Genomic DNA, 19763 nt, shown 5'->3' on the forward strand with positions numbered 1-19763 from the left:
ACAGGAGCTCATTAAGTGTTTTTTTTAAGCCTTTTTTTAAGTGTCTTTTTTTTTTTTTAAGATTCCCTTCTAAGGGAACAGGATATGAAGCCTCATGGGAGTAAACTGCTGTAGAGAACATCTGTTCAAAGAGAAAGAGGAATGGCTAGAAAATGAGTATCTATCTAACTATCTATCTGTCTGTCTATTGTTCTGTCTATGTCATTCTATTTGTCGTTTTATCTATCGTTCTTTCCATAATTCTACAATTCTATCTACTGTTCTATATATTGTCCTATCTATCATCCCTATCTGTCTATCATTTCGCGTGCCAGTGAGAAGAAGTAACAGTTTAACGTGAAGTTTAAACTCCATCAGGTGCTTTTTGATGGAAAATAATTAAAACAGTAGTTTGTCCAGGGCTTTTTATTTGAAGAAATGATTAATTTATCAACTCATTCATCACAAGACTTGTACCGTCTAATGACTTCTCACCGGTGATTCCCGGCAGTTTTAGAGGACAATTACTCCTTGTTGCCCCCTGTCGTTTCAAATAATAGTACAATGGCGAACGCGACAAGAATAAAAGCCTCGTCCTTTCGGGTAGTTCCCCTCACAGTCAGAGGAGGCTTGCCAGGCGAAAGTATAAATCCCGCTTAAAAACTGCATATTTGATAAAATAGTACCTTGTGGTGCTTGTAATGTCACATTAAACTAAACTTGTTAACCTCGTTAAACTTGTTAACCAACATACAAATATATAATTTATCTTAAGATGACATTATGCAATTTATTATTCACTTTCTTTGTCTAATTGACTGTTTACAACTATGCAAACTGTATGTTCTCAAACTAGAAAAGGCACCAGTTTCAGAGAATGACCCATAGCTCACTGAGAATATTTACCAGCAAGTGTTCAATAGTTCAGCAGCGTTTGAAAACCATTACACATATGCTAAAAATCCTAAGGAATGTGAGAATGCAGATGATGCACTGATCCCGCAATATCAACTGTCATCCACTAGCTTCCTGTAGAAGTCCTCATGCAGACTCATAGTCTGTCACCTTTTGAGAGAAAGGCACAGGAGTGTGTGTGTCAGGAAGAGTTCTTGTATCCCTTTAACATGTGAATGAAGTGTGAGAGTGTGTGTGAAGAGGACGGGGCAGTGGAAACTATGAATAGTGTGTTTGTTACAGTGGAGAACGTCCAGCATGTTATGTCCTGACAAACCGTCCGAGTCACGGGTCACGTCTCTGGGGTTTGGTGGGTGAGAGGCCTACAGTGCTTCGGTCGCCCCAGAGGGAGGTTAAACTCTCGGGCAGTTATGTGATGCATGAACGCAGGTCTTTGTGGGCTGTCCTTTCCTAAAAGTAAATTTATTTTAATGTAGGCTTGTTTTAGGAACATTTCGAGATGAAACAAAGGGTCGTTTTGCTCTTAAAACAAGCCGCAGTGGCTGTTTGAATTTATGCATTTATTTCTCCATTTGAGATCAATTGTGAAGGCTTATCAAAGCAGTTGAGTCAGTCTTTCTAGTAGTATCCTGTGTAGGTGTGTTGATGCATTTCACACCAGACAAACCTCTTCTCGAATGCTTCCAAATTACCACACGCCTGATCTCTGTCCATTCACTCTGAGTCAGAATTGAGGCGTAATGTAAACTGCCCATTCTGCATTGCAAATTACAATTCAGTATGATTAGAAGTAGAATTATGTGTGTGAGGTAGGGTGTTGTGGATGGGTGGCATTGCTATCTAGTTGCTTTAGTGTGCCGCTATTGGGTTGCTAGGTCATTCTGGTTTGTTGCAGTGGTATTGGTAGATGTTTAGATGATTACATTACCAGTCAAAGTTCAAAGAATTCACAAGTTTAAAATTGTACACATTCTGTTTCATTTGAGAGCAGGACATTAGTATGTATACTGCTACTACTACTGCTACTGTTTTATGTAATAAATTATACATGCATACACTACCAGTAAAATTATTAGATATTGTTTTTATGTTCTTGAAAGAAGTGACCAAGGCTGCATTTGTTAAAACAGCAATATTGTCAAATAATTAAAGTCTTGGTGAGCATTATAGACTTCTCATTTACAAAATTGTAATTATTTCAGATTTGTGTGTATTTTTTACTTTTTTATAATATATAATTTTATGTATTATAAGCATGTAAGAATGTTTTATTTGAATGTGAGAGTAAAACAAACAATTGTTGTTCACGTTCAAGCAAAGATGGCAGGTCAGGCGAAATGTTTTGTTTGAATATGGAAAAACTAGGAATTGGATAAAACGATTCAAATTTTAGCTCCCTGATTACATAAAATAGTAATTCATTCATAAAGAGTTTTAAGAGTGTAAATGAGACGACTTGTCTTTCTAGATATTTGTTGTTGGCTTGTAACACAGAGATATGATTTCTTGATTTGGAGGATGGTGAATGGCAGAGGTCAGGATTGAGTGCTGTAGATTTTCAGTCTTGGCTGGAAGTTCAGATCACCTTACACTAGTCCTTCACTGAATGACCACTTCTCCCCCCATCCACCTGTTTGTTTTTCCATCAGGCCTCTGAAGCCTTCAGTCTGCCATCTTCTGGATATTATTGACACTGCATGAGACATACAGCAATTGTATCCATTCAGTCCAATTCCAAATTAACCATCATTTTCTCCATTGAGAAACTGATTTTTAACATAAAACAGACCTGACATGTGATATATACTGCTGCAAAAGCTCAAGCCAATCTGGTGAAAAATTTTGCTCAATGTGAAGAATTATGCTACTAAGAATCCTGCAGTGATTGATATCGTGTCTTCTGAGGCAGTCCAGTGTCCCCTAAACTTTTGTTATTGGAAATGCCTCAAGCGAAGGCCTCAGACAGATAAAGCCCTTTCCTTGAAGTGAAGATTGATCTGAGGTCTTATATAGACTCGACTGAGTAAATCAGGGGCTCTGCTGTTCCTCTCTCTGTCACCAGGAAAAATGGTTAATCCTGTCGTAGCTCAGGGAAGCCTAGAGTTGTCAGTGTTGTTTCTGCTCCTCTTTCGTGCTCGATATGACCTCATCTTGTTTTTCTTCTTTTCTTTTTAAAGCCACACCCTAGTTTTGCAACCAGAGTTTCCTATGAGTGTAGTTTTGGGCTGAAGGTGATGGAATTGTGTGTGAAAACGTCATGTGAAATTGGCTGCACATATATGTGTGCACACAGACAACATAAAACTAGGCAAACAGTATGGATTATTTTATGACTGTGGTTTCATAATCTTTAGCTTTTATCCTGCTAATGTGCTATTTATAATGGATTATATGATGAGCTGATATGACCTGTTTTTGAGTGTGTATTTTTATGGGTAGTTTTTCAAAATCACAAACTTTGTTTCTGTTTAAAACAAAACTCTAACTTTGAACCTTAAGCATCTTGCTGGACCTGAAGCTAAAAAGAGCACAGCTGGGTTTAAGGAGCTGCTGAGATTTAACTTCTGAATGCTAATCTGTGGTTTTTGTCTGACATAATTTTTTATCAAGCATGCTTTAGTTTCCTGTCATTAGTAATATTTTGTTTTAGCATCTTTATCCTTGCATCTTATCTATTGGTCTTGCTGCACAACTATCGGTTTGCTGAGCTGTGCTAAACACAATCTTGGTGGCTCATAACCAGTGAGACATCATAGAGCTTAGATCCGCTCCAATAACTGATGCCAGTGAAATCACACATGCAGAAGTTTTTTCACAGTCTACTGGTTTTGAATAAAATGGCTCTTAGTATAGTTTAAGAACCTGCTTTCTCCAGTCTTAAGTATTTAATTCCTTAAATAAATTACTGACCCTAGATAGACAGCAGTTTTGTATTTTTACTCATTCCCAAAAGGATCAGTGAAATCAATGGTGTTGCTAATGGAATATTCTTCTGTTTGATCTAGAGGAATGCATCTTTTGTGCATTTTGCATGACTTGTATCATTAATGTAAATTTCTCCTCTGAAAGTTTAGTGTATAGAATTTGCCAGGCATGGCTTGGTTCATGAATATTAATTACAAAGTTTAACTTTTCACCCTTGTTAGGTGAGCGCCTCGCATTAGTAGAAATGCTTTGTCACCTGTTTTTTTTTTAGCCTACTGCTTAACCAATCATTTGACTTCTGCTTGATCCTCAAGTTGTTGATTTTACCCTGCTGGCTGCATTTTCTTGACTTTTGCACTGCGGTCAAGCAAAATTCATTTCTTAAACATTTTGTACTTGCAGAATATAACACCAGTGATCTGCGACTTATACTGTGTGGTTTATTTTGCCTTCTCGCAGGCTGCAGATTGCTCAGGAGGAACACCGTTCAGTGGAGGTGGAGAAGGTAAACCTGGAGCAGAAGCTGAGGGATGAGATCAATGCTGCCAAACAAGAAGCGCAGAGACTGAAGGGGCTCCGAGAGGGAACTGAGAACGAGCTGAGCCGACAGAAATATGCAGAGGAGGAGTTGGACCAGGTAAAAGTCCCCTAATAAATAAGCAAGATGTTCAAGTGTGGTTAGACTTAGATATACATGTTCTAAGTTTGTAGAACTTAATTTAGCAGGTTCTGCAATACCGCCCATTATTTTTGATTTGGTCAGGAAGTGGGTGGAAATGCTTGCAAGATGATCTGAAAGGTTATCAACAAAATGATTTCCTGTACTAATGAAGTTTGAGTATCTTCCCAGTGCAGTATCTAGTGTACCACCAAACTTTGGCCTACTTTACACAGCATTTACCGCAGTGCTGTTGCATAACGGGCAGTTTAATACTTCAGATCTGGTGAAAAATCTTTGCAGAAGCTGATCACAGAATTGTAACAAGCTCCAGTGTCAAGGACAGCAAGTGGTTCCTTCTGTGACTGTATATGTATATTATGTATATTATTCGACCTGTATTTGTGGCATCTCTGCATGTTATTAGATGCATTGTTTGTTTTCATGTTGGTCTATTAGAGGGCGGTACAAATCTCTGTGGGTTTGAAGCTCATTAGCACTGTTCTATAAGGAAAGGGACCTTTTGGCTCTCCGAACCCTCAGCCCACTCCCCTAGGCCCTTATTGGATGAGATCTGTTATTTACTGCTATAATGGAGGAGTTTATTGTGTTTTTCCTAGTAAGGTTAGGTTGGGGTGTAAAGCTTATCTGTGACTAATTATTTTGCATCTTGTCGTAGCAAAATGTTTCAGGTGGTGAAATTTAAGCCATTTGTTCTCATTAGCTTGCCAACTGATTCATTCATGAGTCATGTAAATTAGCTAATTGTCCTAATTGCATATGCAAATAATGCGATAAATAGAAGTTAAAAGGTTAAATACTATGTTGCAATTTCAGTATCCAAGTGTTTGGGTTGTTATTTTGCAGCATTTACCAATTTCGTAGGCTGCTGTGTGGCAAGGTTATTGTTAACTAAACTAAAACCATTTAAAACAATTTTTTTAATTAAATAAAAAATAATACAACTTAAGCTAACTTCCAAGACAATATTTCTCAGTATTGTTTAGTTTAACTTGAAGTACTGAAATTACTTAAACATAAATGAGCTGATAAGAGCTATTTCTGAATTGATTAAAAAGTGCTCCCATCTGAAAGCAGCCTTGTGAGGTTTGCTTGATGACCTGCTTTGCTTTGTTCTCTGATCTGATGTGTCTCTGGCGCTCCCTGCAGGTGCGAATGGCCCTGAGGAAGGCAGAGAAGGAGCTGGAGTCTCGCAGTAGCTGGTCTCCTCCTAATGCCCTGCAGAAATGGCTGCAGCTCACTCATGAGGTGGAGGTGCAGTACTACAACATCAAAAAACAGAACGCAGAGAGACAGCTGCAGGTGGCCAAAGAGGGGGTAAGCAGCATTTGTCGCAGTCATTCATTTAGCTGAGATGGAACAATGGTAAACACATTTATATTTATTAATGACACTGCAGCTTTGTTGTAGGACAACCCTAGATGATAAAAACTTTACTAGGTCTAAGATGATAATAGATTGCTATTAATGATAATAGCCAAATAAGTGTATATTTTAATAATTTTTTGTAATGTAAGGTTTGACTAGGATGCTAAACTCTATATAATAATACTCTAATATAATAATAAAAAAAAAAATTACACCCTTTTTTTAGGCAGAAAAGATTAAGAAGAAGAGAAACACTTTATTTGGTACGTTCCATGTGGCACATAGTTCTTCACTGGATGACGTGGATCACAAAATACTTACAGCCAAGTAAGTCACATTAACATTTCTCAATATTTCTGAATGCTAATTTAAAAATAAAACGACATAATAATAAAATGTAATTTTTTTTTTTTTTTAACTTTTTAACACATTGCCTTTAATGTCTTTCTGTCAAGGCAAGCTCTGGGTGAGGTAACCGCAGCTCTGAGAGAGAGACTCCATCGTTGGCAGCAGATTGAGATCTTAACAGGCTTCTCGCTGGTCAATAACCCAGGCCTGCCTTCTCTGGCCTCTTCTCTCAACCTGGACCCCAGCTTCATGGGCGGCCGCGGCACACCCCAGCACTTCATGTCTGAAGACATGGATGACATGGACGAGGACATAGTGGCACCAGGAACGCTCCAATGTAAGGACTTGCTGGACAGTGATGGGGATAAGCCCCTTTCAGCCAAAGGCCAGCAAAGACCTTGTGGTCTTTGGACCAAATCTAAATATCCCTAGTTTTGAGCTATTTAGATTGAATTGATTTTTGTTGTCTGTCTGTGTGCAAGCTCTGTCAGAAATGGTTGTGTGCACCAAGCATGTTTGCAAACTTCTTATAATATGCTTTCTGTTGGAGAATTTTTTCCCCATCTACAGATCTGTATTACACAGAGTGGAGTATTTCAAGATCTGCACCACACATTGCTGTCATATGATTTTGATAAAGCAACTATGCACACTTGTTTATTTTTTTTAGTTTATCATATTATATATGATGGAGGGTTACGAAGTAGGCCAGAAGGAACCAGTCCACGTGCGAGTTAAGATTAGAGGTCTTAAGTCGAAGTCTGAAGTTGTTGTTGTGGATTGTAATAACTGTAATGTGTGAAATAATGTTATCAAACAAGCTCAAAGAAAATAGTTGTTTTCTCAGGTACAAAACATAAAATAAAATTGGTGTTTACTGGGCAAAATGTATTAATCTTGACATTTGTATTGCTTATCTGTCTTTTTGCACAATATATATTTTTTGCTGTTTTAACAAATAGTTAATTTTCATAGCTTTTTTCATATTAGAACTTGTTTGCTCAAGGATTTATACAAATCCTTTAAGTATTTTAACTGATTGAGCAAATCACTCCCAAAATGAAGAGGTCTGTTCTTGTGTTAGTAGTACTGTTATTAACAGTTGCACCCCTACCCTTGCCCTTACCCCCTCCAGATGCAGCATGGCTAATGGGCCGCCGAGCAAGTGATCTCTGGTCATTGAATTCGGATTGCCAGTCATTTTGGAAGTACTCTGGTGGGCTAAACTACCATGCCCTTCACCCCAGCCACTCCTCTTACTTCCTCTTGTTTTTCTGTACCTCTCTCCTTTAAAGCGAAATGCTGCTCATAACCCTAGCTACTACAAAGAGAAACTGGACCGAAAGAAACACTGTCTACACACCTCAATCTTGTTCTTGTCCACAGCCGTGAAATGGTTTACTCTCAAATGCATGACCTCTCTTAGCTTTTGTTTTCTAATCTGTTTATAACATATCACTAAGTTCAGACTTGCAATTTGATCTTTACATGATACTGTTTTACATTTTGTGCATCTTAATCTTTGAGTCTGAAATCTAAAAGTAAAATAGACACGTTTTACTTCCGTAGCACACATTCCTGGTCTAGTCATAAACAATTAGAGTTAAGTATAAAGTAGAAGTATAAAGATATTTAATCAAAATATAGCAATCACCTATATATTATATATATATATATATTTCCGTATAAACTGACATCACCAGTCCCTTGTGTTTTGCACGATCCAATCAATTCCTGATGGATAGAAACAGGAAATGCAATAATGAAGGAATGCATTAAAGGGATGGTTAGGGTCCAAACTTGACCACAACTTCATTATTGTGTCTATTTGTGAGAAAATCCACTCAGACTGTACATTTTTCCGCCTTAACACCTTCTTGTTTCACCTTTTCCAGCTTGCCACCCATCACCCAATGTTATTACAGTGTCTGCATGCTTTGAGTCATTAGAGTCATTTCAATAAGTGACCTTATTGTTTTGTGCCCCAACAGCTCCCAGTATGATGTCACTCCGGCAACGGCACATTGACCCGCAGCTGGCCCTGGGTTCGCAGAGGTTGGTAGAGAGTTGTCTCTCACTTGGTGGTCAGGAAGGGGAGGGTAGCTTGTACTCGTCCAGGTCTAGGACAGCGATACGCCAGGCACGCAGCCAATCTTTTGGGCACTTTGACTCTCTGGGACTGCCTCCTCTTTCTTCAGCAGTGTCTCATCCTGCTATCTTCTCGGCTGTCTCATCCCACGCTCCCCACTGCTCTTCTGTCACTACTGCCCCTCATGCATCCCACTATCACTCTTCACATTTCCAGCCTATGGACACCATCCCAGACCTCCCCTATGATGCAAGCCCAGAGCGCTCCCGCCATTGCGACAGCTATGGGTATCACTTCATTCTGTTGTGCTTGATTTGTGCTTTTCACTTGGCATGATCCTGGGACTTGGTCCAAAACATTTAACAGGCCTCTTTTACTACACATTTCACACTTTCTGGTGAACCACTACTTGTGGGGTTTGTTGTTGTAATTGTCTATACTCACTACAGTTCATGACAATGCGGCTTTTAACTTGGTTGGGCCATTTTAACTTCCTGCAACATTCCATCTTGTTGTTTAATGTGTTCTTGCAATGTTTGTTCCCTACTTTGAACTAATTCTCACACCTGCATGCCTGATTGATCATGTTGTGCAGGGGTGGGTCACATTCTGCAGAGTGTAGCTCAGGGCTCTTCCACTCCAGTCCTGGAGGGCCAGGGTCCTGCAGACATAAGTTTCAACTTGAGTTAAACTGGGTCTGGATTTGGACTTGAAGAGTCTTAGTTAGCTTGAACTTACCTTAGTGCACTTGCCTGGAAGTTTCTAAAAGTGTTGAAGACATTGATTAGCTTGTTCACGTGTGCTTATTTGGGATTGGTGCTAAATTCTGCAGGACAGTGGCCTTCCAGGAGCAGGACTGGACACCCTTAATATTGGGTTTCTCCATGTCAGGGTTGGGGCTAAAGGGATATGGGCACAAGGGCTTACTGGGGATGCACTCATCAATATTGCAACAATTTTATGTCATGCTGAACGAAAATAATAACTTTATTTGGTATTTGTAGATGTTAGTAAAACAGTGTAATAGGTTGCAAATTTAATTTGTTATTTTATGGTGAGATTTTGCATCATTTCCAGCCTTAGCTGTATCCCTTCTAGCCACAACGCTGTCTGGGCTGTCCAATCCTGTTGCTGGATGGCTACCTTCTTGTAGAGTTTAGGTCCAACATGCGTACATTTGCTTGAAAGCAGGAGCAGTACTTTTCTAGTGCTGGGTAGTTAAGCCTTGGCATGTTGTGCTTCAGTTTAGACCACTTTCAGGTGGGAAATGTTGCCATTATTGCGGGCTTCGTCCTAAGGGGCTTGGGTAGCAGTAAATGCAGTGTTACCTTATTGTGCTTTCCCACTGCACGGCATGGCACGGCTCGCTTTGGGGGTGGGGGGGTTTCCACTGTGTACAGTACTTTTTTCAGTACCACCTCGTCTGAGGTTACAAGCAAGCCATACCATTACCAAAATGTGACATGTAAACCCTGCAGATCACGCTGACACGTGACACTAGACCCGCTAGATTAAAAAGAATGAGTGCACCTTTTTTTAAACAACAAAATAATGGCTGTTTTGTTGTTTGTTGAGGAAGTACAGATGTTCCTCTTGTTGATAGCCGAGGAGCGGATCCAGCGAGAGCTTGATGGGATGACACGGAATGAATAAACATTTTCAGGAAGTCATGGCTGTAGAGGCAATGCAACTTTAACAACATTTCTAATCCTGCCCACTATAAATTGATACTGAACTTCAGTGGAAACGCTAACAGAGTCAAGCCGTGCCGAGCCGAGCAGTACTATGCAGTGGAAAAGTGCCATTACTTATAACCAGCAAGATGTCTCGACTGTTTATGATTAGTCTGATATTTTTTTTTGTTAATTTCACTATTTTCATTCACAGGGACTTGAATCGCTCAGACTCTGATTCCTCCTTGTGTATATCCCAGACTGGCGAGCAGCTACGCCTATCCTACAGTTCCAAAGGCTTCCCTGTGAAGCCCACTTCACTTCTGCATGGCCCCCATTCATGCTCTGAAGATGGAGCTCACTCCCAAACCCATAACGGAGGCAACAGAGTTCCTGATGGGGGTGCATCTCCTGATGGAGTTTCTGAAAGTCCCATATTAATGAAGAAGGTATATGGCATAGAGAAATCCGTCAGTATGAGCGAGATCCAAGTCTCACAAGCAGCGATGTCTATGTCGGAATCCTCACGCTCCTTAAGCCCAAACTCCACTGAATCCGATACCCCGTCCCCCACTGGACTGACTGGGGAGAAGGCTGGAAACCGCATACCACAGATCTCCTCGAAAAAAAGCCCCCTAGAGGAGGACAGTGTCTCCATATGTGAAGACACTGACTCTACTGTCAGTCGCAAGAAACCTACCTTCAAGATCTTTAAAAAACAGAAGAAATAAGACAACTGTGGACAGCCGTTTTGTTTTTCTCTTAGTCCTTTTTGTCGTGTTCTTAATATACATGTTTTGATTTTTTTTTTTTTTCTGGTCAGAAGTTACGGCACCACCAGACACGTTTCCGAGGTCTTTATAGAAATGTTTGCTTTTTCAGAGGAACACTTAGGAACAAGCATGATTTTGGGGGAGGGTGGGAATGACACATCAGTGGGAATGGGATGGACTATTTTTTTTTTTTTTTGAGAATGTAATGCATTATTTATTCAGCAGGAGACAGTGCCAGACTTTCAAAGGAATCTCCCCTCTGATGGACTTTTCTTTCCTTGTATAATCCGTATCAGTTTGCATGTCTTCGCCTTTGTTTGATTGAACTTTGAATGCTCCTAGATGTTTGCCTGGTTCTTGTTCCCCTTTGCTTAAAACACGAAACAGCCTGGTTCTTTCATTTCTATCAGCACACTCCTTTGTCTTTCAAGTTAGAATGAATTGTCAGCTTAGCGTTAAATGGTACTCTTTGATAAGTGTTTGTCAATGGTCAGAGAAACTGTAAAAGGGCTGAACTATCAGTGTGAAACTCCCCTAAAATATGTTGCACTATTTCTGAATGTTGATGTGTCGGTTTTGTAAAGATAATTAGTATACGCTGGAATACACACTAAAACATTTACACAAACCAAGACACTGAACGTATCTGCAAGGCTTCAGGGATTTCTAGTATGTTGAAGAATTACACGATTAGAATTAACTGATCATTGCCGATCGTTCCAAATCATTTAGAAAATACAAGGAGCTTTATGAACATTCACATTTATGTTTTTTGAGCATTTACTCTTAACCATGCCGTTTGCTGACTGTTTCTAAAGACATCCTCCAAAATCCAAGTTCCCAAGAAAATATGTCATTTAAAAAAAGAATATAAAGAAAATGTATGGTGAATGGATACCTTAATTGGTTCAAATTACAAAGAGTAATTACAGCTTTAGCAGATCTTTCCATCTTTTTATTTAAAGTGCCAAACTAAAGCCAGAAAATGTTATACACTTCCCGAAGGTTATATTTCTGTTTTATTAGAACACTGATCTTAGATATGATCTTAATTAGGTTTTCTATAGAGGTAAAAATAGTCCAATTGTTTTTTTATTTTTTTTGCTGAATTTGTTCATATTTCTTTGACCCACAAAGTTGAATACTTGATTTCTGGTGCTAAGCCACATGCAATTACTGTTATAATGGAGTGACTTGCCTTTAAATGGTCAGATGTTCGGGCAGATGGATTTTACCACTGTGCATTTTTAGAGGAAGTGGAGAACAGTCTCTGCTCTTCTTGTGGGTTAACATGATGTTCACTAAGATGCATGTTTTTTAACCCAGATCACTGAAAATGACAAGCACATTTTTTTGAAAATATAGGATGTCAAGAATCATTAAACTTGGTGAGGGATGTCACTAGGCATTTTTATAGTTTTTACCCACAGGCAAACCAAAGCAGCGCTGCATGAAACATCACCTGTTTCTTCTATCATTTCTTTTGTGAAAGATGGTACAAGACCACATCCAAATGTATGTAAACCAATCAGTCTTTAACAGGCATACAACTGTGTAGATGTATTAGTTTCATCCGTGCCTCTTTTGCACGAAGAAGCTCTTTTGTCTGTGAGTATGTCAGTGTGCGCGCGTCAGTCTGGTCCAGTTGAACTGCACTTCACAGTGTTAATGCATGTTCTCAAACATGGACGGGAGAGATGGGAAATGTTTTAGACTGTTCCCCATTTAGATATTCCAGTTCAATTCTCAGTTTGAGCTATTTATGCCTATACTGTACAGAGAGGTGGAGACACAAAGTAAAAAAAAATAGAATTTTGCATCTTCTGTAATGTTCAAAATTGTAGTCTTATAATTTTATGGCACTCCTGCATGAAGCAATAAAATTGGTTTTAAAATGACTGAGATTTTCATTATTCCATATAGTTTTCCATGTTGATATATACTGTAGACCCCCAAACTTCTAAATATCTATTTATCCGGTTGACAGCCAAACAGATCTGTTTGAAATGTCACATACAGTTACAGACCAAAAGTTTGGACACACCTTCTCATTCAAAGAGTTTTCTTTATTTTGATGAATATGAAAATTGTAGAGTCACACTGAAGGCATCAAGGGCTATTTGACCAAGGAGAGTGATGGGGTGCTGCTCCAGATAACCTGGCCTCCACAGTCACCGGACCTGAACCCAATCGAGATGGTTTAGGGGTGAGCTGGACCGCAGACAGAAGGTAAAAGGGCCAACAAGTGCTAAGCATCTCTCGGGGAACTCCTTCAAGACTGTTGGAAGACCATTTCAGGTGACTACCTCTTGAAGCTCATCAAGAGAATGCCAAGAGTGTGCAAAGCAGTAATCAAAGCAAAAGGTGGCTACTTTGAAGAACCTAGAATATGACATATTTTCAGTTGTTCCACACTTTTTTGTTACATATACAATTCCATATATAATTCCACATGTGTTAATTCATACTTTTGATGCCTTCAGTGTGAATCTACAAATTTCATAGTCATGAAAATAAAGAAAACTCTTTGAATGAGAAGGTGTGTCCAGACTTTTGGTCTGTACTGTATGTAAATATGTACATTATTTATGTACTTATACGGATAGGGGAACGTGTTCACTTTTTTACTTTATTACCCATAATGATGTTTCCTACTGAATTTCCCTCAATGTCACTTGCTGTGCTGTTATTCCAGTTAAACTTCCTGTGGGTGTGGCTAATAATTTGAAATGGAGCTAATTCTGAAATTCACAACATTCATTGGCATATCTGTAGCCTACTGTGCACAGTTATAGCATAATCTAAAAATGCATTGGGTGTTTATTAATATTACACATGAACTTGAAGCCTCACTTGTACATTCCAGTGCTAATTACAGTTGTCCAGTATCTTATACAGCGCGTAACCTGAGAGTAAAGATTTATGAGCTTTGCAATATATGCTTTAGAGGGTGGAAGTCCTCCGTTCTGTTTGCTTAAACACTTAGACCTGCAGCTCAAACAGGGTGTCATTTCGGGCATGTTTGCGTGCTCGGGTACCTGATTTGTCATTTGATCACATGATATCCTGCGTTTTAACGGTCCTTGATGCACCCTTTACGCGTTAAGTACAGTTAAATTCAGTCGTGCACATTCAGGTTCTGGTTTCTTTCAATACTGGATCTACCTCAGTTTTCCACAAGTAGCTGGACCTGCGAGCCAGTACATTCCAGATCTCGAGTGGTGACCGTGAGTTTTCCTGACTGACTTGTGTACCGACCAGATGGGTAATACGCGGTTCTGATTGGGTCTATTGAGTGGTTGGATCGGACCGGAGTCTAATTGGACTGGACAGGTTTCCAGGAACCAGTGTGACAGTTCCCCTCGACTTTTACTCGTCGACCCTTTAAACAACACCAGCTTTGTGCCAAATGGGACACAGATTTGCTTGAGAATATTACTGAAAATAATAATGCTATTTGAGGTTTCATTGTGCCATGGTAAAGAATATCTGTTTCGGCCAGCAGAGGGCAGTCTTGCAAAGCATTTGAAGTCAATGGAGGTTCGAGGAGATCAAACTCATTAATTAAAGATCATATTATCTTGTATTAATAGGGCCAAGGAGTTCCAAAAGATGTTCAGAGAGCTGTGATATTCCTGGAGAAAGCAATTGATCAGGTACATCTAGCAAGTGTTGCATAAATATTTGTTTAAAACCAGGGGTTTTAAAACTGTGGTTAAAAGCTGGAAATTGTACTAAGGGTTTTGTTGAACTTTTTTTTTTTGGGAAGATATAAATAAGATTAAACAAATAATAAAAAAGATAATTATATATATTTTAAAAAGTAAACAATAAAAATAATTATTTAACATAATTGGAACTAAATATTTTAAAAATATGTTTGTTTTATATAATAAATGTATTTACAAATAAAGTTGCCTTTTACATTTTTATGACTAGATTTCTCATATGTGGATGGAAATATTTGGGGATTTTCAGAGATTGAAAACCTCCAGTTCAGTCCTCAGTGTGTTTATGATTGTTTATTGTTTATTTTTGTTAATTGCGTCATATCTTGAATTATTTTGGCTTTAAAGGGTTACTCCACCCCAAAATGAAAATTTTGTCATTAATCACTTACCCCCATGTCGTTCCAAACCCATAAAAGCTTTGTTCGTCTTCGGAACAGAATTTAAGATTTTTTGGATGAAAACCGGGAGGCTTGTTACTGTCACTGCCAAGTAAAATACACTGTCAAGGTCCAGAAAAGTATAAAAGACATCAGCTGAATACAGTAGTTCATCTGCCATCAGTGGTTCAACCGTAATGTTATGAAGTGATGAGAATACTTTTTGTATGCGAACAAAACAAAAATAATGACTTTATTCAACAATTTGTCTCCTTTGTGTCTCTCCGCATCCCTGAAGTGCCATTTTGGAGAATATGAGCTGAACTCAAGCGGCGTACCCTTTTCTGTGTCAGCTGCGCTGCACAGATGCACTGTTTCCATTCAAAACAAAATGTAAATAAATACACACAGAAAACGTATCCTTGTGGCGCGGCTGACACAGAAGAGCGTATGCATCTTACAACATATTGACTGATTTCCACTCAATCCACAACCTGTAAGTGATTTTTACATCCTGCAGGGGTCCATTGGTCACTGCTCTGTGCTGGTACTACGAGCAGTATGAGAATGATTACAAGGTCTGTGGGAAGAAGCTGATGCCAAAGATCACCCTGAAGCTGCCATGAATCTGGGAGTTTTTCTTCTCTCAGGCCCTCTATCCTGGTCAACCTGCTGACCAGGTAAACACTCTGCTCAACATGCTAATGTGCTGTTAACTCTTATTAACCTAATAAAGTTTCTTTAACCATGACGTTGCTTGTTCAATAGTTTAGGGCATATAAATACTATTAAAAGTCAGCCCAGAGAGGACACTTAAATGGTTGCATTGAACTGGCTTATATTTGGATTCATGGGTGTTCCAGCCAAATTGCTAGACTTCCGGCAGAGGCTGTTCTGTGTGTAACTCAAAATAATATATATAATTAATATTATATATATTTTAAAATTTAGATATAAAACCAAGCTTTATCAACCCTTCACATTTTGTTATTGGATGTTTTGGGAATATATGTTTTTTTTTTTTGGTCTTTGAACTTTAGCTGGGTTAAATGGGCATCTGAACAGAATGGATATCTGGGAATCATCTTGAGGAACGGACTGAATGCCTATTTCAAAGGAGACTGGTAAACCTTTCAGTTTGAGTGGCCACAAAGTTATATTAATGTATAATTCTCACATTATGAATGAATTAAAATGACAGTAAAAATGTATTTTGTTTATCCCTTAAAAAAAGTTATAACAAATATAAAATGTAAATCTATATTTTAATGAATTTAGTGGGAAGAGCAATTTTTTTTTTTTTTTTTTTTTTAATGTGCATTTGTAATTTTATTTCTAGTTTCAAATTTTCAATTTTCATGTTCGGGTGTAATATCATCTGTTTCATCTGAAAGGGCTGACATCTGCTGCAGTAGAATATAAAATGAATGTAATTTAGTGTGGGATACGGTGGCAGTCATACTGTATATCTTTATTGTGAACTGAAATGCTCGTGGTGAAGGACACCTGAGGTTGGACTCAGTGTCCTGCGTCAGTACATGTGTGCTCTTTCTCAAGCTCCCTGTTGCTTAAGCTGGAGTCTCTGCATGTGGTGATGGATATATGTTTCCTCTCAGCTTTGATCAGAATGGGAGATCTGTTCTATGGTGAACAGGCTTTGGGCAGAAAAGAGGTTTCTGATGCAGCAGAGATGTACAAGCAAGCAGCTCTCAAGAACAAACCACAGGTACCAGTGACAGCAAACGGACTGAAGTTTAACCTTGAATGATCAGCAATTGTGATTATTTAATCAATTATTAATCTCAAGTCATTATTTGTGGGAAAAAAATAAAATAAAAATAATTTGTTTGTTCGAAAAGGCATGTTTGTTTATTTGTTTATTTATTAATAATATTATATTATAAATTATTTTAAGAGGCTGTATTTGTTCTAACAAGTATTGTTTATGTCTTAGTTTGTTAGTTTTTGTTTGTTTGTTGTTTTTCTGACAAGTGATATTTGTTTCTTTTTAAAAACTATGCATGTTGATAATCTGTTCCAAGAAGTTCCGTTTTGTTTGCTCTAAAAAAAAAATGTTTCTTTTAACAAGCTGTTTGTTTGTTTTTATTTGTTCTAACAAGTATTTCTGTTTGATTTGGGATTTTTCTACAAGCAATATTTTATTTTAACAGCCAAATTTGTTTATTTATTCATTTGTTTTAATGCACAATTTGTATTTGTTCTAATAGGATTTTCATTTATTGTCTTTTATTATTATTATTATTATTATTATTTTATTATTATTATTATTATTATTATTTAAGAGTTGTTTTGTTTGGTTTGTTATTGTTTTTTCAATGAATTGTTGGTATAATTGTTGGTTGGTATAATCTTGGCCTTGTCCTAAACAGAGAGTCTCTGCCGTTCAGTGTGCTTTCTGAGCTCAGTTTGCTCCACCTTCACTTAACAGACAGACAGACGCTTCTCAGCACCCTTTACCAAAGGTAAGACAACACCACAATCATGAAACATTCAGACTGCCATTATCCACTACAGAAGACTCAGTTGTACTGTCCTAACAGCATATTACAATATGGCCCTTTTTCTCCACATTTTCCGTAGATGTTGAGAGACTAATAGCACTGAAGCCTACCTGCTCTGTACATTGGCACTGTTCAGCACACACCTGCCATCTTTGCAACTACATAAGGATACTGCCATAAAGGTCAGTAAATTTTTGTTATTAAAGCTGAAATATTGACTTTTGGATGTCTGGACCGAAAACGTACTGTAACCAAGCAAGTCAGTCAACAACAAAAAAAAAAGAAAAGAAAAGAAGAACAGCCTAAATAAACTCCTTGCTGTTTCATTTGTTTAATAGTGTATAATTGCATGAGCATCTCTTGGGGAAGCCCCTTTGGTTACTGTGTTAACATAATAATGATTTGTCTCTGAGACTGTCTAATGATGAGGGACTCATTTTTACAAGTAGACGATTTCCGTGTTCCTGTAGCTCATTGCCACAGTTTCGGCAGAAGTTTTTTGTATTTGGACTAATTAAATGGAGGACAACACAACACCACTCCACCAAACATCTGCTTCCAGCCAGACCCAAGGGGAGGAATCCTAGAGAAATATACCACTAAACTTTAAGTACTACATAACTTAATTATTTTTAAACAAGCCCCATTATTGCATATGGTTTTCCTCCACGTTAAGCCTTTGTTTACCTACTGTTTTTAAAGGGGGGGTGAAATGCTCGTTTTCACTCAATATCCTGTTAATCTTGAGTACCTATAGAGTAGTACTGCATCCTTCATAACTCCAAAAAGTCTTTAGTTTTATTATATTCATAAGAGAAAGATAGTCTGTACCGATTTTTCCCTGGAAAAACACGACCGGCTGGAGGCGTGACGTGTGGGCGGAGCTAAAGAATCACGAGCGCCAGTAGGCTTTTGCATTGAGAGCGTTTGGAAGCTGTGACAATACCGTGAGGAAAAAACCAACCAAAACAAACCATGGCTAACAGTCAGATTCAGCGTATATTTATGATCCAGAATCAGATCCAGAGGCTGAAATTTAACAAGAGCAGCATCAGCAACAACGTCTCTATGTGGTATGTATTGAAACTGTATATATTTGCTTAGCGGTTTTGGAAAATGACTAATTTCCACATTACACTTTTTTTTTTTTTTTTTTTTTAAGCTGTACATGTGGAAAGTGCAGTTTGATGACAACATCAAACTGCACAACAGCGCCAATAGCTAAGTTAACAACACAGAGATATTTGAAGCAGTTTTATTCACCGCCTGCGGTTCCAACACAAGATCGTGACCCTTTTTCGTTGGGACTGCATTATCCTTAAGAAATAAACGATGTGCAAATTCGGCGTCAAACTGGGCCTTGTTTGTAAAGGGAACAAACACAAACACTTGCACAACTCCGTTGATGCTCTGTAAAAATAAACTCCATCCACTGGTCCCTTAATGCTGTTTCTATTTTGGTAATCTGTGCAGGGTAGTCTTGCCCTCGCAACCAAAAACACACTTCTTTTGTGACATTTCGCGACGCTCTCGCTCTGATCAGTGAATGTCTGTTGTGCTCTCAGTGCTCTGCTATACGGGAGCGCGCTCTCTTCCGGCAGACGTGCCCTCAGGACCCATATAAGGAAATTCCGCTCCATCTAACGTCACACAGAGCCATACTCGAAAAAAACTTTCCGAAACTTGTGACAAACCGGAAGGAGTATTTTTGGAACAGAAATACTCCTTCAAACGTACAACTTAATTTTTGAAACTTTGTCCATGTTTAGCATGGGAATCCAACTCTTTAACAGTATAAAAAACTCAGTATGCATGAAATTTTAATAGAAATAATGTTTTAACCCTCATTTTTGTACTATAGAGAGATACAAAATGCAGTATCACGTGAAATTTTGTTGTAATAAAGGCACAGTCTAACATTCAACTACACAATTATGTTTAATTAAAGCAATATGCATTCAGTTTATATTTAGGTGGAAGGGATAGTTCACCCAAAATCCTGTCATTGATTCACCTTCAAGTTGTTCCACACCTGTATGAGTTTCTTTCTCCTGTTGAACATGAAAGAAGGTATTTTGAAGAACGTTGGTAACAAATCAGTTGATGGAAGTCTCCGACTACCATAACATTTCTTTAAACTAGTGGGCATAATGTGAATTAATTTTGATCCTTTTTCTACAAATACATTTAAAAATATTACATTTTAAGATACCTTTCTCTCAAAGTTTTGTCATCTAAATCATCAGCATTTCAAAAAAAAAAAAGTTCTTCTGAATAAAGTAATATTTTAATTTTAATTCCTGTTGATCTTTCTTGTTCTTGTTTCTGACGTGTAATTTCTTCTGAAAGTTCTGGCTGTACTTCTTGTGTCTCAAGAAGACAAA

At 38.2% G+C, this 19763-nt stretch overlaps 1 protein-coding gene and 1 pseudogene across 4 annotated transcripts in view; both read left to right on the forward strand.

Annotated features, from left to right (window-relative positions):
• Positions 1 to 11145, forward strand: part of LOC113077772 (stromal interaction molecule 1-like) — a 33331-nt gene extending 22186 nt beyond the window's left edge. Inside the window, exons 7-13 of one of the 4 annotated variants that reach the window (XM_026250037.1) lie at positions 4279 to 4456; positions 5648 to 5815; positions 6093 to 6193; positions 6322 to 6551; positions 7350 to 7430; positions 8206 to 8590; positions 10191 to 11145. In XM_026250037.1, coding sequence (XP_026105822.1) covers positions 4279 to 4456; positions 5648 to 5815; positions 6093 to 6193; positions 6322 to 6551; positions 7350 to 7430; positions 8206 to 8590; positions 10191 to 10707 — 1660 coding nt within the window. In that variant the 3' untranslated portion in view covers positions 10708 to 11145. The remainder of the gene's footprint in view (positions 1 to 4278; positions 4457 to 5647; positions 5816 to 6092; positions 6194 to 6321; positions 6552 to 7349; positions 7431 to 8205; positions 8591 to 10190) is intronic. The other 3 variants (XM_026250039.1, XM_026250038.1, XM_026250040.1) reach the window with 3 other exon arrangements.
• Positions 11146 to 14224: 3079 nt separating this feature from the next.
• Positions 14225 to 16625, forward strand: LOC113077813 (protein sel-1 homolog 3-like; annotated as a pseudogene).
• Positions 16626 to 19763: the final 3138 nt, after the last annotated feature.

This window comes from Carassius auratus, unplaced genomic scaffold (genome assembly GCF_003368295.1).
Source record: "Carassius auratus strain Wakin unplaced genomic scaffold, ASM336829v1 scaf_tig00023221, whole genome shotgun sequence".
Taxonomy (NCBI): Eukaryota; Metazoa; Chordata; class Actinopteri; order Cypriniformes; family Cyprinidae; genus Carassius; species Carassius auratus.